The following is a 19,602-nucleotide window of genomic DNA, read 5'->3' as shown; positions in this document are numbered from 1 at the left end:
TCTGTCTATTCACACTACTCTCAAGAAACCAAAGAGGAATAGTTGGTGGCCCAAAACCAGATGACAAAGCAGGGAGTTACTGGATGCAGCTCCATAAGCCAGGCGGCACTCATGGACCACTTTTCCGTCCTGTCTGTAATGGTCACCAGCTTTGCAAGTGCAAGAGAGAATGGGAAGCTCCGAAGGTTACTGAAAGGTGTAAAATATCAGTGAATGACATTAGAGACACAACAAACATGATCCTTTAAAAAAACCCTGAAACTATGGCAGTTGTTGGGAGCGTATCTGGAGGAAAAGTAATAATTTCTTCCACTTAGTCCTTGTCGAAAAGCAAGCTGTCAGAAAACTATTTGGAGATTCAATACTTTAGGAAGGCATTTCAAGATCCCAAGTATGGGGAAAAAAAAAAATTCAATTTCAGATCAAAGTTCAGTTCAATCACAACCATTCATACAGATATCCCCTTCTTAAAGCAAGTATCTGAACTGACATGGTTACAAAGATAGATGGAAAATGACTGGTTTTTATTATGAAATTGCGTCAGCACCAGCTGAATCGTACAAGACCAGGAGTCGATGCTTAATGCTATTTATGACAGTTCCTATTCATATTTAAATAACTAAAAGACACATCTACAAACTATAATAAAGTAACTCACAGATCAACTAATTATTTATGTTTTGTGCTATGAAAAACAAAACTATTTTTTCCCCACAATGTTACTTCTTTTGATTAAGCAACACAAGAACACACCTGCAATTTAAAATGTCAGTGAGGAAAATATTTTAAGCATAGAACAGCATTGCAACTTTGAAAGCTGACAAGAAAACATTTTTCTAGTACAGCAGATTAGAAATAAGTTTAATGCATTTTAGCTGAAATTAGAGAAAATTTTTTTAAAAATTTTTTTTTTTGGTTTATTTGAGTTTGTGTCCACATCTATGAAAATACTCCTCTAATATCAGATTGATTTGTAATAACGGCATTTTAAGGGATATTGACCTGGTACAAATGATTAAGAGTACACTTTATGTACTAACTAAAGACTTTCAGGAGGAGAACTGTTTACTAGCTATGCCTCTTTGTAAACAAAAAGATTCCGTTATTTCTAGGGTAAGTGTTGCATGCCAGTGGGTGGGAAGGAGTTAGACCTTCCCCAAAGATCTTCACCCAACAAAAGCACCTAATTTAAAAAAAAAAAAAAAGTACTAAGTGAGAGAAGTTGAGTGAGTTTCATCAGTGAGAGGACATAGACTATTTGTGATCCAAAAAAAGTATAGATACATGCATATACGAGCATCAGAAACATGAAAATGACAGTTGAAGGGAGAATACAACGCCAAAAGGAAGAAAAGGGGCTGCAGGAAGAAACCTCCTCTATGTATAACTGAACAAGTTAAAGGGAAAACTACAGACTACCAGGATGCAAACAGGCAGTAAAATGCTGGTTCTGCTGCAGGAGCAGCTGTCCTGTGACAACATTTGTATCGCAAATTGCCTTTTTGCATTACCATCGAATTGTTACCAAATCACACCTGGCAATTCAGTAGCTTCTGTACGATAATAAGTTGTCCTGTACTCAAACATACATCTAGAATAGTTTAATGAGATTATTATTAACATTAAATCAGTTCTAAACAATGTGATTAATTAACTGAGAGTCCAACTTTTCCTTAATAAGCTAAGCTGCAGAATGCAGAGCCACATACTTACAGCCCATTCTGAAGAGCAGTGTCCTACAGTAAAAAGGCACACAAACAGCAACAGAGGACAAAGGCCATTAACAATCATTTATTTGTCCTGATTCAAGGACTATTCCCCTCTGTTTGTTCCACTGCCTGGTCTAGCCTACAAAGTCTTGCTGACAAAAAATGCCTTTTCTTACCAAAGGTTTGCAAATACCCACATTAGGATTTCATATCTCAGCCAAACTATTGCCTGTTAAATCTATCTGTCCAAAAAGAGGAAAAAATAAAAAAAACCAATAGTGTCATGGCAGCATTTAGAATGCTAACAAAGTTCCTGGGAGCTCTCACTGCTACAAATTCTTGCTGCAAGGGCATCATGAAAGCAGGCAAGTTGCTCATAGCCATCAGCTGCCAGAACCCACAGTTCAACACAGAGGAAAAGGTCTCCACGTGCTGACTCTGTACCAGGTTCTCGCTTCACTTCCACAGTCCTTAGATCCTGGCACAGGTATAACACGTGTCCTGAAAACTTTCTTATTGCAAATGGCATTAACATTAGCAAAACTGGTTTTTCTGGAATACTTTATACCAGTTCCACAAATGTAACAAGCTGTTTAACAAAAGCATGTTTCCCCCCCTCCTCTCCCCATCGCTATATCCTTAATAGAGATTTTTACAGCATAAAACATTAAAAATCCAAATCCCTCATTGTCATTTCTAGACTAGGTAACATACAGTCCTGGCCTTGACTGTATTAAGTCTTTGCCTAAATTAGGAATGTGTCCTAAGTATAATTCCACAAGTCAAGAAATACAGGAAAACTTTCTATTGTGGAAGAAGATATACCATTGTATTTGTACTCTCAAATGGCATAAACTATGCTGCCACAAGCACAGTAGTATCTGTATTGCTGCAATTAGAGCAGGGCTTTACTCCAGCCATGTCAGTAAGAAATCACAAATGTAAAGAACAGATCATTGCAATATTAACATTCGAGATGAGAGGAGGATGTCTCATCACCTAAGACTCTAGACACTTGTTTCTGTAACATATGATGGGATTTTCAGGATCACGGGCAGCAGAAGTCTGCAAAATCTTTGAAAGGGTATTTGCTCTCTCTCTGAGGCCAAGTTGAAGAAACCCAGCTAGCTATACTGCTGTCAGCAAGCTCAGCCTCCATTGCCTTCAGCGGGTACTTTTACAGCTCTCAGACTAAGTTTTCTTTACTATAAGGGGAGAAAGGGGGGAAGGACAAAGCATAAAAATAAAACAGATCATTTAATTTCTAAAGAAATAGATAACAATGAACTATTCTCTATTTTTTAAGTGAGCTGAGTGACAAGGAATTGCATATGTATGATTGTTTAAAAACGAGTGAAAAAAATACTGTAGAACTTCAGTTGCAACCAGGAGCTGCAACCCATGCAACTCAGCCACAGCCACTTGTCCTCACCCCAACACCGCTATCAGCTTGGCAGTGTATGTAAAACAGCATTGGCTTTAACATGCAAAGTTGTATCTGCAGCGCTACGTAGGACTGAACTACAAATCAAAGTATTTTCAGTATCTGTTAAAGGAAGCCTTAACTGGTTTTAGAAGAAGCAGGACTGCAGTAATAAATCTGATCTTTTGAAGCATGCGTTGGAAGTTGTACCCTCTTGTCAGCAGGTTCACTGTATGATGTATTGTGGAGCTCTGGCTGCAAAGAAGCTGTATTCTGCAGTTAATGAGCTGTTCAAAGTAGCTGTGAAATTGTCAACTTAATTAAGCCATGTTTAGTTAACAGTCATCTTTCAAGAATTTTGTGCAAAGAAGCAGGCTCTGAAGTGCCCAGCTATGCACTGTAGAAAAGTGCTGTATCTTTTCTGAATCAAGAAATTAAGAACTCATGTAGTAAGAGAGAGTGCTATTTTACAAAGTGTTTAAAGAAAGCTCCCTGGCAGTGCCAGCATAATGGGGACCTTCATATTTTTTTCTATTTTTAGAGAGTTAAGAAGCATAAGCACTTGAGAACAGTCAGTGATAATTTCTTGAGATAGATAATTTCTTGACCTCTAGAAACATATGTATGACTTGGAGAGAGGAAGGAGAGCCTCTTGAAGAAACCTTCATGTGAAGGTCCAAGCTCTCAGCACACAGTACAGAGTTCTCCAGAAGGTGCATTGACATGGCATCCATGATCTGAGAGGTTTGTGCTACTGAGATGAAGTCAGACAACTTCAGAGACCATCAGGAAGACCAAGCTGCTCTACACTCCCTAAATATATTTCCATCCCGGTTGTTCATGTCTTTGAACAAAGCACTTCAACACGTACAACCGTTTTCCTGTACCTTAACCAGGTTAGCACATGTTAAAGACCCTCTTCAAGCTAAATTAAAAAAATAAGGCCTTAGGGTATACCAAGTGAGGTGTTTGTATTCTATTTAAATTAACTGCAAGCTAATTGGCAAACATCCTGTATGTACGTATTCCTCTGGACAGTCGGCTCATGTCCGTTCTACAACAAAAATATCTGTAGTAATCAAACTGATTTATAGCAATCAATGAATCCAGGTTTAAGAACTTGCATTTAAACAGACCATTACCACTGGCCTCAGTTCGTTCCTCAGTACAGAAGCTGAGGTTTCCCAAACCTAACTTAAGACTCTTACGGACATGAAGACCTCTGGCAGCACCCGGCAACAGCAGAGATGGAGTGCTGTTAGCCATAATCCCTTCACCCTGGCAATCCTCTGTCACGCTTTTCCCTCTACATGAAAGGTTTTGTTGGTTTACCTTAAAAATCATTGAACTATTTTAGAACAGGCTGTGGAGACCCCTCCTTTAGGAGGATCTCCTAGAAATCCTACCTGCTGGCTTGGGGCCTCCCAGTGTTGGGAAAGATGATGAAAAAAAATGCCAAGCCCTCCACCTGCACCCACCTCTCTGCAAAATGGAGGGGAAAAAATACCCAGAAAAAAAACCCCAAAATTATGTACTTTACAGGTCCTTGTATTTCTTACGAAGTGGCATAAAACTAACAGTAGTCAAGCATTTGAAGATTCCCAGGTTAATATTTCACATGTGTATTTAATGTTACAGGGGTAAGAGGAAATGTGTAGTCGAAGTGATTGGCCGCAGCCAGGGAAGCACCGCTCTGCTTTCAGACACGCTCAGCAGAACACGCTCCCTTGGTACCTTTATCCTGAACCAGAATAGCACTGGCACAGCAAATCCTAACAAGTGGATGCAACTGGGTACTTCTCTGACCAGTCAGCTGGAATGCCAGTCAGCTGGGGAAAAAATGTAAGGGGCCACTGACCAAAAGTATGAGGTTTCCTGAGGGGGGATGATAGTTCTTCTTTGCAGGTCATCCGTGGAGAAAGGGCAAGAGACCACACAGCCTCCTTGCCAAACACACTCTTCAAGAAATAACTGACTGAGGGAGGGAGTGTCCTCGCTCCAACTGATGACGATGAGGTTTCTCAACCTTTTAGGACAAATCAGTCTTTCCATAACTAAGTAAAGATCCCTGCGTAGTAACAGACTCCTGCAGCCTACAAGCAAAACCGTTCCCCATAGTGACCTCAGAGTCAAGCACTGGATCCCCCACTTACGTTCTACACTAGCCTCTGCTCCTGACCACATGATTAAATTTAGGAGGCAATGACTAAGCAGTGCAAAGTATCAGGGAGGCAACTCCTAACCCACAGAACTCCTGTCCATAATATAAAGAGCTGAACATCACAGTTACGTCCTAACATCCACAGCCTGCATTTCCTAGCACAGCTCAAAGGCTCACAGAACAAACAGAGGAAAGGACTGCCATCCCCTGAACCTGCATCAGGTGTATTCCACTTCCACAGACCTTAAAATTCTTTAGTTCACTTAAGACTTTGTATACCAGCACAGCAAGGTGACCACACAAAGCAAAACTTACCCCATGAACAGTGTCCCACAACCTTAGCAGGTTTATATTAGCAGAAGAGTGTTTATATTGCCCAAAGAGCACAAGAGAGCCTTGTAAGAACTCTTAGCAATCAGAACAGCCAAGATAAAGTTAGGAGAAAACTTCAGAACTATGTAACCTCCAAAAAGAAGTTCTTTTTAGTTTAACTGGCAAAATAAGAGATGGTAATTTCAGCTCACTTTTTTGACAGTCCAGCTATGAATCTCACTGTAAGCAATTCACAAGAGAGCTTAGCTTTTTAGAAAATGTGAACTTCAGTCATGCTCCTTTGAAAATTTGGTGTCTGGCAACTTTCCCATGGTCACAGTGTGACTAGGGCTAAGCCTGAGGATCAGAGAAGCCGTTAGACTTCCCATACCTCCCGGCAACCACTAACAGGGCTTGCTCCCTCTGCCCCGCTCCCACTCTGAGGCTTTGCACTGGTGAAAAAAAAAAAGAAAAACAACCTTCCAAACATTATAACATATCAACAGTGACAGAAGAATGTGTTCTTCAGTAAAATATCACAAGCTAATATATCAATATTTAGTTTTAGGAACCAACAGTAAAGAACATCTACCAAAATTCTATTTTTTTAATATTTGCTACCAAGACAGCAGGCTGACACTACTACCTGTCCTTCAGGGGCAAATACTGTCATCTTTGGTGAGAAGGGCAAAGCCAGGGGTGAGAGGGATAGATCAGCTTCCTCACTGACCAGTTTAATGAGTTTTTATTATTATTACCAAGGATCATAAAAGCTACATCTCGCTTATCCCAGAGAAGCTGGTTCTTGCTGCTCTGTACCACTGCCAGAGGCAGGGCACTGCAAAAAGGCTGTGCAAGTGCTTTTTGGAGGAAACTAGGTTCCCAACTAGCTACTGCTCCAACATACTCGTTTTAGAGAGCTGTAACTTGCAACATATTTCAGAAAACATGATGCCTTCCTGAAAAGTAAGCAGCTGCCCCAAAGTAAAATATTCCATAATTTAGAAGGTTAAATTTTATTCACTGAGGGGAAAAGTATCACCACTAGACTTAGGGGCTGCGACTGACAGCACTACCACTGAATTTGACCTGACTGTTCTCATGACAGATCTCAGCTCCATAGCATTAAATAGCAAGGAACAAGGCAGAACTGAGGACACACGATAACATAACTAACAGTATAAGCAGAACAGCCCTTTCAACTGAAATTCTGCAGAAAGCAGATCACTTCCATGGCAAAGGCAAAAAGAAATCAAATATCAAATTAAAAGTTACAACAGAATCAATGGAAGCGTGAAGCAGTGCCTGAGTTCACAGGACATTTTCTCTCAGTGCAGTTGTTAACAAAACAAAAGCTGTTTGTGTTTGCAAAACCCTCTTTGCGTGGCTTTAAAATGTTTTGTTCCTCTAAAATACCAACATTATCCTCAGCTTTTTTTCATCTGCAGGACACTCTGCCTTATGTACAAAAAAAAGCACTAGCATCTCTAGTCTTGAAGTCCTCTTCAAAATGCATACCCAAATTTAGTTACAATTCATCCACCTTCCTTTCTTCTATACACTTTCATCAGTTGTTCTTTGTGCCTGCAACAGTATTTGCAGGAAAAAAATAACATAAATGATCCACACTGGTGGTGTTTCAGCACTAAGTATGTGCTAACACTGGTTTGGAAATAAATCCTCCATTCACAAATTCCACTCAGGAGTACAGTTTTTTTATTGCATTTGTCAACTTAGCAACCAAGTTTTAAGGAGATAAAACTAAAATATCATTATCATATTTCATGCAAAAATTCTGAAAAATGAGAAGTAAATCAGTATATCCAGACTAAACCCAGAAGAGGAACATGAAAAACTCTTCTCATTTTTGTACCTTTAAATAGATTCCTTGCATCTCTCTCCAAAGCACACTCTGCCGAGTGCTGTTAAGAGACAAAGCGCTGCATTACGTGGACAGTTTGACCTGAGTGCAAGTCTTATGTTCCAGGTAATATAATGGCCCCGATCCTGCATGATACATAACCAGGATGAAGCATTCAAGTAGAAACACACAGCGAGCTGGACAAAAAGCCACACACTAACCAGTGGCAGCCTGGTTCTTCTGATCTCAGTTCAGTATCTCTAGCCTTGGCCACACTCTGCATCATTACTTACAGAATGGTCATCTGCAACCACAAAGCACCAGGTAACAGAACACATCCCAACACACTTCAGATTAAAGTGGAGAACTACACAAGTATGAATATGTAGAAAAAAAGTCCTTTTGAATGCCTAGAAATTTTAAGTTTTGAGAGTCACTACTCTCAAGAACAGCAACAGATGGGCAGATTTAATTTACGACCTGAAGCCACAGCCATTTATATTCTCTATGCAGCTACTGCCTGAGAACAGCCCTCACTGCCGTATGACGCTCAGAAAAAGAAAAATAAATCAATTTTCTATCCCATTACTCCCACCATTAGACAATTAATAATATCAATTATTGGTAGTTTTCTGCATTAGCTATGGATTAAGCAATCATAAAATGTGGGACCCAGCCATAAGGGCTGATACCTGGCTTCTCTGAAGTGCAGATAAGGTAAGTTTTGCTTACAGACCAGAGATCAAATTCTGGCTGTTCTGAAAACTTTAAGAACTTTGCCACCAGTTTCAGTACAGCTGGAAACTTGCTCACTGGAGCTATACTGGTGTCTTTCTGGAACGACAGAAAATAACTTAGCCCTTAATACAAATATTATTGCCACTATTTTTTATTTTCAAATCACCTCTCCAACAGGGAGCTATTTTCTACCACAGTGAGAGGTAAACGCAGCAGTCCAAGTTCTGCCTCAGGTACACCCCCGTGAGCCCACAGATTTTAATGGGATTGAAGGACTGTCATTTTAGTCAGAATTTGGCCCACCGATAAACCTCTTCAGTATTTAAAAATAATGATTTGCTTTGTTTTAAAAAATAAAATGGAGATACCTTGCCAGAAATCCCAGTGCTGTCCACACTTCAGTGTGTGGCAGAGCTCTGGATTCCAGTACTTGTAGACTTGCCTTCTGAAACGTATCCTATGCTGAGATATTTGTCGCTGAGTTACAGCTCATGGACAAGTGCAATTTCACCAGGCAGTTAAAACTACAGTAGTGTGCAAGGCAAGTCACTTCTGCTTCAAGTTACCAAATTAGTTGGTGTGGTTGTACTCAACCATTTGTGGAATTTCTCACTTTTTTTTTTTTTTTTTTTTTTGGGGGGGGGGGAAGACACCAAAAACCACACATACAAGAAACCCCACAACAAAACAAAAAAACCCTAAAACCTTACAAATTGAAAGAAACAGCAGGCAGTATTTCAAAAAAAAGAAATACACATCTGCAAACTCAGTCATCTCAGCTGAACACTGATCTTTACCTATCTATCACACAGATAACGTTTGTCCATTTAAAAACTTGGAATTAAAACCACTGTTGTAAAATAGTTCTACACTTCAGTGTCTGAAGAGACCCAATCCTGATAATTCAGTATGAATTTGTGTCATCTATCTGACAACGGAGAGTAGGTACTCCTAAATACAGGAAGACTGTATTCAATGCAGATAGAGGTTCTTTTGTTGTGCTTTAATTAAACATCTGCATAGTTTTTTCAAACAAGATCCTTATAAAGATGGTTTAATTTGCTTGCTTACTGAGGTTATTTGTCTGATTAAATTTTATTAGAGCTAACAGAACCTCAAAATGAAAGACAGAAAGCAATGGTAAATGTGTAACTTTAAAATTAAGTTGTCTTTTAGTGACAAGATGGGGCCTCAAAGTTTCCACCACATCCCAGTGGGGAGCTAAAGGTCATTGCTAACTCGAAGTTAAAAACAATGGGAAGTAGAGGATGTCATTCTTTCATATTTGCCCAGTGATTCTGTGTTTTCTTTGTATGGATTTACTTAGGAAACTGGGAAATCCGAAAAACAATTAAAAGATTTCAAGGTTACCATTTTTCCCTTAACAATCAGAAATCTGTTCATGTCACTATGTAAAATGTTTAACTTACACAGAAAAATACCTCTTACTTGAAAAGGTTTGATCTTCCCAAGCATATAAAATGTTTGAAGTTTCCTGTGCAAATTTCAAATTAACATGCAAAATAACTCCCATTTTGCAAAAAGAGTGAATTCTCATCTCCAACAAAGAAACAGACACAACTTATATCTGTTACAAATACTATTTAACAAACAGATTAATTTCTATCCTGATATTAAAAAAAATAATCCTTGAAACAGTATCTATTTAATTCACACTTTGGAATTAAAGACCTACCTAGCCAAAAAGGAGATTGTCTTTGTACAAATAAAAGTATGTTATCCTAATTTCTAGGGATCTAGTGTTCAAGAATTGGCTATAACATCATAAAGTAGCAGAATCAAAAGCTGTATTTCCTCCTTCTCCAAGGAAAGGTGGGAATCCTAATTTGAATCCCTCATACAGGAATCAGAGTGTTTTTCATTAGCAACAGTATTTTTATTCCCAAAACTGCTTTTAAATTTTGCGTATTCCTTTTTTAATCCGCGTTCTTCTGCTTTGCAAGGACATCAGCTCTCTACATACGTATGCAGACTACCTTTAAACATGTAAAACGCTATCAAAAACCATCCCAAATTACCTTGCCAACCACACTGGAAAGAGATATAACCTAATTCATGCCAACGAATTTCCATGTCAAAAAGTACGTTCTGGCTCTCCTCCTTTCTCCTGAAACAAAGCCATACATGTGGAAGCTGGTTTACAGAAAGCTAAGCTTGTAACTTTACGGAGAGTGACAGACTTACAGACTTCACTGGGAAGAGGAGAAAAGGGCCTGGGAGTTTGATTTGAGGCCAACAGTTCAACCCATAGTGAAAGGGGATGGTCTGGAAGAATGCACAAATTACAGACTCCACTATTTCATTTCGCAGCATGTGTACCAACATCATTTATTACATTTTGGCCTTAACAGGGATTTCAAGAAACAATCTAAAAGGGGCTGGATGCCGAAATCTTTTAGAAAAGCAGAGGGCTTTAAGAACATCACTTCCCTGATTGCCTTCAAAAACCTAAAAATCTGACTCTGGCCAATAAAACTATTCAGTATGTTGTGCACATTAAAGCTGTTCAATTTGCATCTTGTCATCCTGTGCCAATTTAAATTATGGTTAAATTAAGATACCTGATTACCTAATGGACGGATAGCAATGCATAGAATGTCACAGGGCCAAGCAAATGCCTAGCGAACCTCCACTAGATGAATAGGCCTGACATATGGAACACTGCAATTCAGATGGAAAACTGTGCTGTGGACATGAAATCCATGCTCTCTGTGCGGTTTCGGAAACATGGCGAACAGTATTTTAATTCCATCCATGGCTGGTAAAGCAGTTTACAATGCAGGCATATTATATCCATACACATCACCAAAATAGAACACAATGCTAAATTGTTCTCCAAAGTGTGCAGGTGCTTCTGTGGTCCCCTGATAAAACGACAACTGAAGTAAAGCTTGTACTGAAGCAATTTCACCCTGGGGCCAGTCTGCTCATTACCATATTTGCTTTAGGTTTCTTCCACTTTTTGATGAGATCTAGGTAAGAGCTTTAGCTGTCCATCTCTCTAGATATTTATTTCTTCTTTGAGGACTCATTTGAAAGTCAGTTGGCATTCCAAAGGCTCAAGAAGAGGAATATTTTCAGTGGATTGTTACTATTGCTTTAGAAATCCAATTCTGGAAGCCCTTCTCAAGGTGAGAGCCAAGAGGGGTGAACAAATGTTCATGTAATAACTAAAATAAAACAGCAATTTATCACTGTTGGTAGTGGCAACTGTTGGATATAACAATTTCAATGCCTGTTAAAAACAATTCTCATTCAAATACCTTTCATTTTCTTGACACAGACATTTACTTGGACATGAGGAACAGAAATTAAAGTACGTAATATGGAAAGTAAAAAAGTTTCCAAACAGCATTTTTTTCTAAGTTTCAAATGAATTATGAGCAGCTTTCTTAATGAGACATTCTTCATATTCACATAGACTGTAAGCATCTCCTAGTCTAAAATTCATTGAACAAGAAGTATCTGCAAGTGAGTGTAACTATTTCACCATTTCTTATCTTTAATTTATATTTAGATGTAGCGTTTTGGATGCAAAATCTGAATCGCTGGCACCTTAAATAGCAAGGCAACACCGGTACCTTGCACTGGAACTTCACATCACGTATAATACTGGGAATGGTAGAAAGGGCGGGAGAACTAATAAGTATACCACCTCCCATTCTGCCTGGCTTAAGTACATTCTACAAACTAGAAAATTTCTCACTGTGGATGTACTTACACTTTAATCTGACCCATATACAATTAAGAATGCAAAGGGCACAACACAGTAAAATAAATACCTGTAACTGCAGAAGTAAAGGCTTGGGTTTAGTACTTCCTCTATCGACACAATCAGGTGGCAGAAGAGGAAAAGCATAGAAATTAACTACCTAAAATGACCAGGGAAGAGACACACAACAAGCTCAGATCAGGTGCAGCGAAGAACAATGCAAAGGGCAGAGAGAAGTTGTGTTTTGTGTCTGTCAGATGAATTCACAGCTGAAAGTTTTGGTCAAATTTTTACCAATAGTAAGTACTCCAAAAATTTCAGGGTCTACCCTTGCTCATGTCAGTCACACAAGGAATTGCCCTCAAATACAATGACACATTTTGCATGCGTTGGTTTGCTTGATGAGGAGAGGTACCAATAACAATGCTTTAAAAACTGAAAGCACAGCTTATGCTATCTTAGTAGTGCAGCAATCTATACGCTGCGATTTACAGCTTCGGTTTTCTTCCAGTTTACATTACAAACAGGAAATTAAAAGGTAAAAATAAGTAGTAGACTTGAATATGAACCCAGTTCAAATGTCACTACACCAGTTCACTTCATGCCATTTAAAATTTGGACTCCCATCCCCTGGAGAAAAGGGTTCATGCCTTGCACCAACAGCATAAAAAGCAGCCTGAAAGTCTGGAGCCATAAAGATTGGGAAAAGTTTGTGTCTCTCAGCATGGGAAGGATCCTCTCAGTGGGAGCAAGAATCTCTGTACAGGAGAGCTGACGTCAGTGGAAGTGGGAGGGAAACGGTGATGGGAGGTTTGTTGGGGAAATGATTGAGGACAGTTTCAGTGACAACAGGGAGGAATCCAGAGAGGGTGGATGGCCTCAGTGGACAGTACATGTGGGAGTTTCAAAGGGAGGGAGAGCTCGTGTGTTCCAACGGAAAGGAATTACCAGACAGGCAGGAAAAGAGCAGACAGTTTAACGGACTAAATAACATGCTGTTAAATGCTGAAACAAGATCCAATTCAGCACTGCAGGTACAATATAGCACACAGCCTCCTATATGCAGAATTATGCAATCATTGGTTTGCAGTGACTGCAAAATTCTCAGGCAGTTTCACACGGTTTGAATGAAGAAAACTAAGGGGCTGGAGGGCTATGGATTTAAACTGGCTGTGCCGTATCAGCTGATAAATCAAAAGGCTCTTTCACATTTAGCCCTGCTGCCTTAGGACTACTTTTATTTTAAAATAAAGAAGTTTGGATTTACTTTCTGATCCTCTTGCACCCAAACGCACATATTTCTGTGTTAAGTACACCCGACAGGGAGAGTTATACAAGAGAAGAGGAAGGAAATCTCACATATGCAAAAGAATGACAGAGCAAAATAAACGCGCAATGTATGTGCTACAGTGTTTATTAATGCACTGTAGAAGAGTGACACACACACACAGATATGTGATGTTGGGACAGCACATGCTTATGAATACCCAAGCCGATTTTAAATAAATACCCATGCAGTCCTTATACCATTCCAGCATTTACTCCACTTATTCTACAGATTAAACAGAGGTATTATTCTAAAGGTGTTTAAGCAGGTTTCTGTGAAGCCAAGCCCCTTTACTGTACAACGCAAATGTCTGAAAAATAAAATCATGACTAATATATATGGAAAAGACTATCACGATTTTGAGTCCACTTCCTTGAGATTTTTAGAGCTACAAAAAAAAAAAAAAAAAAAATCAGGAAAACTCTCCTTTGCACCAGTACTGGGTAAGCGTCATTTGATATTTGTAATGTAGCCCTGGACAATCAAACCCCAGTCACTGTTTTTACAACTGCATTTAAGTCTTGTTCACCTTTTACTGGGAAAAGTAGAGTTTAAGCTGTGGAGTCAATATACTGAAAATTAGGGGAAGAGTTTTTATGGCTGATTAACTTTTAGATATGGCACTTATTCCAAGATGCTCATAAATCTTCAAATGAAAGCCACATATGAAAATACTAATTAAGGATGGAGATACAGGTGCCATGACCAAATATAATTTATTAAAAGAGCTCCTTCATTTCTCACATACTATCACCAAAACTCATATATACCACATATATGACATTTATCTCTGCATGTACACATTTTCAGGACTGCTCTGCTTTGTTAATTGATTTTCTATCAATAAACTTAGGGCTCTCCATATTAGGAATGAACAGGTAACTTTTTTAGCTACAGTTTGTAAATTGATGCAAATCATAAAATATAATATGTTCACACCACACATCCAGATAATGATCCTCTGCTATTTGACCAGAAGAAAGATATAATAAACCATAAACATAAAGCCAGAGTAATTCTGGGGGCTAATTAGCAATATATATATAATGCCATTTTACAGTTAGCACGGGTTATTTTTATGACACTTTCTGAACTGAAAAAATGTGCACTACAGCTAACAAACATTGAATAAAATCTATTGCACCACCTATTATGCATATTTTTAATAAACATAATGCTAATGTCAACCAAAGTGAAAATATGAGATTTACACCCGGGCCAAGTTTTGTTCTTAGCCCTAACGCAGGACTCTCTTGGCTTTAATCTGTGCATATACAACAAAAGACTGTAAATGTAAATTTCAATAAAAGTGCCCTGAAACCATGTCGAAATACCATTCAGGCAGGTTACTGGCTATTCACACAAATTCTGATGACACTACCATTGGCCAAAGGACAAAAAGTTTGTAGCATCTTGTGTTTGTGTGAGGGTATCCCAGGGGCCATAAAGCATGTACTACACCCTCTGAAGAACAGCAGTAGTTCCTAGTAGCACCTTAATTCTTACAGTTCTTTCTCAAATCAAAATTCCTTTTAACTCCAGAACAGCACAACATCCTGCCCAATACTCCTTTTGGCTTCAGGAATTTCAGGGTCCTATCCAATATCTTCAACGTTCCCACACTTTGTTTCTTTCCAAACAACTTCACTGTACTGTGAAAACCTTTGCTCTCCAGTGACAGGATAGCATATCCCTCTCTCCAGCACAACCTCTGAGACAACGCAGTTGTCTAGCGCACTAAGAACTGTAAATCTGATCATACTATACACACTAATGTTAAAAGCAGAGAATGAAACACCATGCTGCTTTATAGCTCTAAAGAGTATTATAGGATTTTGCACATGAAAATCATGCAGATGTGGTAATGTCCAACAGATTTTGTATTCAGCTGATCACAAACAGAATTCCATTCTCACTTCTCAAACCCCATCGTTTCACAGCAATGTGCTTAGAGTGATGACAAGGGCAGAAAGTATGACTGAGTGATAAAAATCAGAATGGCTGCCAATGAGATTACAGTATGCATATGAACCAACATCAACCGCACAGCATCTGGCTGAATTATCCAAACCTAGTAACAAGAATTTTTACAAAGTTCTTAGGCAATAAAACTTAACAAAATTAACACAGCTTCCCATGCATGCTTCAGGAATTGTTTCCCTCCCCTCCCCCCCCATAAGCAACCACACAGAAGACAAACTCTAAGAATATAAATTTTAAGAATATTTTTGGTTTAGATTTTGTGATGTGCAATTATAATGACTATTAAAAATTCAGAAACAACTATCAGGATTCTGATGACAACTTAAGTATCTTTACTGTGGTTACAATGTTAAATATACACATACGATAGACATACTTATGGAACAGGGCTGTAACATTCAGTTTCCTGTACAGTGTTATTAACACAAAAATTCAGCTTAGTTTAACACCATTCATCTACATGTTCTTAGGTATTGTTAATTCCTCCTCCAACTCAATACTTGCAAAGTGTCTTCTCATTTTCTAGACACTTTTTAAACTCCTATGAACTGAGATTACTAAATCTGGAGGTAAACAACTAAAAGAAATCACCCACATAACTGAAGAAAATTATTCCAGGTCAATACTCTAGAAGCCATCTTAATGAGCATGTAAAAATCCTAAGAAAGCTACAACTCATTAGAGTTTCTGCAATTCTGCAAAACACTTGACATTTAGCTAGTTCTTGCTTGCAACGCAAGCTTGTATTTTATATTTATGGCATATGTATCTCAGCTCTTATCACGGTAACCCAGAGCAGATCAGCCATGTTATATAATATCCCCAGGGCTACTACAATTTGATTTGTTTTTATATATATTTGCAATTACTTATTTTTACAAAATAGAGACAGTTCCTCCGAAAAAGCAAGATATAGAGCAATCAAAACCTATAGCATTAGTAACTAAAGCACAACCCATAAACAAACAGGCCATCAATAGAAAGTAAACAGACAAGCAAGCACCCCACATCACTAACTCTCTCACTTTACAAAAATAAAAAATCACAAATCACAATTTTTTTCAGTATATCTGTCGACTTCATACAGCCTTCTGTTGCACCCCTACACAAAAGCATGCACACTAACAGACATGCAAAAAACCTCCAAAAAATATCTTATTTGCAGCAACAGACAAGGTCAAAAAGTTGTAAATCAGTACCCAGAGCAAAAACAGCCGTCCCTCTCAACTTTGTGAATGGAAGAGGTATGCAAATTGATCAGCCCAGCTAGCAGATCGCTTCAGACTGCGATTTGCCTCTGATTCCACACAGCACAAGCACAAACAGCAACACTGGACAACCTAGTACAAACATGTCAAACAGAGGAGTCGGCGGCAGTGCAGCTCTCATGCACCTCAGGGTCCCCCCACGGATGGACAGAGGGGCCCTCTGCGTTCATAGGGAAGACCCACGCCCCAGACTCTTCAGGACTGAGGGGACAACTGCACAACTCCTTTTAGGAAAGCTCATTTTGTGGAACGAAGAAAGAGGCTGGGGAACATCTATAAAGTTGTTTCACAAGACTTATTAGCTTATAAACGAAAGTAACAGCTCAAGCCAGGAAAAGCTCCCCCACAACGTATCGCTTCGGCAGGGAAACTCCTCGGGTTAAACCGCTACAGCCAAATCGTGTTCTGAGAGAAACAGTGCTTATGTTTAGCACCCTTTTTACCTTAACACTGGATCTGCTGGTCTGGGCCTCTGCCTCCATGCTCTGGCTGTTCTCCCTCTTGTCTTTCTTAGAGGAATTAGTCCTCACCTCATAAGTGGATGTGTTGTAGCATTTAATGAATAATCCTGGGACGGGGTTGCCTTGCTGCTGTTGAGACATGGTTGTGTTGGTCTGGTGAGGGGAATTGCACTCCTCAGACTCATTGCTACTGTGACAGATCACTCTGCTGTCAGAGAGGTTGGTGCTTGGAACACAGCCCATGCTTTGTGGCCACCTGGGGAATACTTCTAAATTGTGTGTATATATATATATATGTGTGTGTATATATATATATATATATGTATCTTTCCTTCCCGTTGGTATTTTCCCCCTGCTTAATTTTTTTAACAGGTTGAACCTCTTTCCTGCGTCTCCGCTACACTCTGAAGCATTGCCATCGGTCCCTTCTACACCACCAGAAACGTGTCTGTTCTCCTCGTCCTCCAGGAAACGGGTCCTTTTATCTCAATCACAGCAGTGGGCTGGGGAGCTGGAGGGGAGGGAAGGGGGGAAATCAAGAACCGGTCGACTTCGTATTTTCACAGATTATTATTAATTTTTCTAAGCCATCTGAGAATCTTGACAGGGTTTTCTTTCCTTCTGGGGAAAAGCAGGAAGAAAAAAAAAAAATAAAAAGGAAAGAAAAAGGAGGGCCGGGGAAAAAAAAAAAGCAAAAATAAAAAAACCCCAACCCCCAAAAAACCCCAAGCCCCAAACCACACGCACACACACCCCAGCGTCTTCTCGGCTCGGCGCTCAGAGCGGCCGGGGGCACTGCACCATCTCCTCCCTCCTAGTCCGGAGCAGGGCGCATTTTCCACCTGGGTTTGCACAGCGTTACCGATTAACCCGGGGCCGGCGGGGCCGCTCCCCACCTCGGTCTTCCGCGCTCCCCGCCAAGCGGCGCTTACTCCTCGCGGTCCCGCTCGGCGCCGCGCTGTGCCGGGGGTGTGCTTTGGGGCCAAAATAAATAATTAAAAAAATAACAATAATAATGGGAAATCGCCCCGCCGCCCCCAGGAGCCGGCTGCGCCCCTCACGCCGCGCTGGGCATGTCCCGCACCGCCTCCGTCGCGGACGGGCGGCCGCCGCGGGGGTGACATGCAGGGTCCCGCCGTCGGAAGGAAGCGCCCCCCGTCAGGCGGCAGCGGGGCTCCCCGGCCGCCGCAGCGGCATCCCGCCCGGCGGGGCGCGGGCTCCCGGCGCAGCGCCGCGGGGCAGGAGCGGGCCGGGCGGCGGGTAGCCCCTCTCAGCGCCCGGGGCGGCCCTCGGAGAACCGGGGCACGGCCCGGAGGGCTTCCCAGAGCCGCGGGAGCAGCCGGCTCCGCTGGCAGAGGCATCAAAGGGCCTCCATGTTGGGGGGGATTTTCTGGTCAGAGAAATGATGCGAAACGGCGAGGGGAAAAAAATTTAAAATTTAAGAAAAAAAAAAAGGATGAAAAATTAAAAAGAGCGAGAAGTAGAAAGAAAACGATCCTAGCGTCCCATCCCGGCGGAAAGGGTTGCAGCGGTGAGAGCTCTAATTCCCAGGGCCGTGGTGTCTGCATCCCTTGCAGCAAGGGAAATGCCTCTCTCCTCGCAGCCGCCTTCCCTCGCTCTGCGCTCACCTTGTTATTATTGATGTTCCTCAGCAGCGGCGGCGGCCCCTCCGCCGCCCCGCCCGCCTGCCCGCCCAACGGCCGCCCCGCCCCACGGCCGCCCGCGCGCCCCCCCCGCGCCACCGCCCCCCGCCCCGCCGCGGCCGCCCCCCGCCGCCCCCCACCCCCCCCGCGCCCGCGCTGCCCCCCGTCCGCGCGGCCCCGGCGCTTGACAGCGGCGGAGCCAATAAAAGCACCCGGCGGCGCTGACCTCCGGCCCGCGCTGCGTCAATGCAAATGAGCCGCCGAGGGCCAATGCCGCGCCGCGGCTCCGCCCGAGCGAGCGAAGTTTAAACCGCCGCTCCGCGTGCGCCCGGCCGCTGCGGCGGGAGGGGCGGGAGCGCCAGCACGAGCCGCTGGCGGGCCGCGCGCGCCAGGGCTGAGGCGAGGCGCGGCGCTGAGGCGAGGCGCTGTGGCGGCGGTGCCGGCGGTGCCGGTGGTGCCGGTGCCGTGCGTGGTGCCGTGCGTGGTGCCGGCCGCTCCGTGCCCAGCGGGCTGCTTACTCTGTGGTTAAACAAACCCACAACAAAACTCAACAAAATCCACCTGTAGCGTTCCTGAGGCAGCGCGGGGCCGGGAGCTCGGCCTAGGCAAGCCGGCCAGCCGCTTCCCTGGGAGGGCGCGGGGCTCCGCTCCTCAGGGACCAGGAGCCAGCCACAGTCCGGGCTTGGCCGTTGCTTCCACTCATCTTCCCTTTCAACTCCGGTCGTGCCAATTTCATTGAAAGTATTTTTGGGTGGAAAGACTGAAAAGGGAAGGTGCCATAGGTGGAGCCAGACCCTAGGGCATGGAAAATGAACTGCATACAGGCTTATTCTGGAATACGTACATAAAATAAACTTTTTTTCGTTTCTGTATCATATGGAAGTAGCTATATTTCCTTGTGGTATAGATGTGTTTGAGACTAGATGTCTGCACATACTTTAAGAGACAAACCAGAGCATCTAAGGTGGTTTGGCCATGCTGTG

General features: G+C 41.8%; 1 protein-coding gene across 6 annotated transcripts in view; it reads right to left on the bottom strand.

Annotated features, from left to right (window-relative positions):
• Positions 1-19,602, bottom strand: part of PDE8A (phosphodiesterase 8A) — a 157,333-nt gene that overhangs the window by 110,255 nt on the left and 27,476 nt on the right. For 2 of the 6 annotated variants that reach the window (XM_055810591.1, XM_027792514.2), the window contains exon 1: positions 16,959-17,641. The exons of 2 other annotated variants lie outside the window; for them this stretch is intronic. In XM_055810591.1, the coding sequence (XP_055666566.1) occupies positions 16,959-17,219 (261 nt within the window). In that variant the 5' untranslated portion in view covers positions 17,220-17,641. 2 more of the 6 variants (XM_055810614.1, XM_055810607.1) reach the window with 2 other exon arrangements.

This window comes from Falco peregrinus, chromosome 1 (genome assembly GCF_023634155.1).
Source record: "Falco peregrinus isolate bFalPer1 chromosome 1, bFalPer1.pri, whole genome shotgun sequence".
NCBI classification, from domain to species: Eukaryota; Metazoa; Chordata; class Aves; order Falconiformes; family Falconidae; genus Falco; species Falco peregrinus.
The sequence above is the reverse complement of the archived record's forward strand: the minus strand, read 5'-3'. Positions and strand labels throughout refer to the sequence as shown.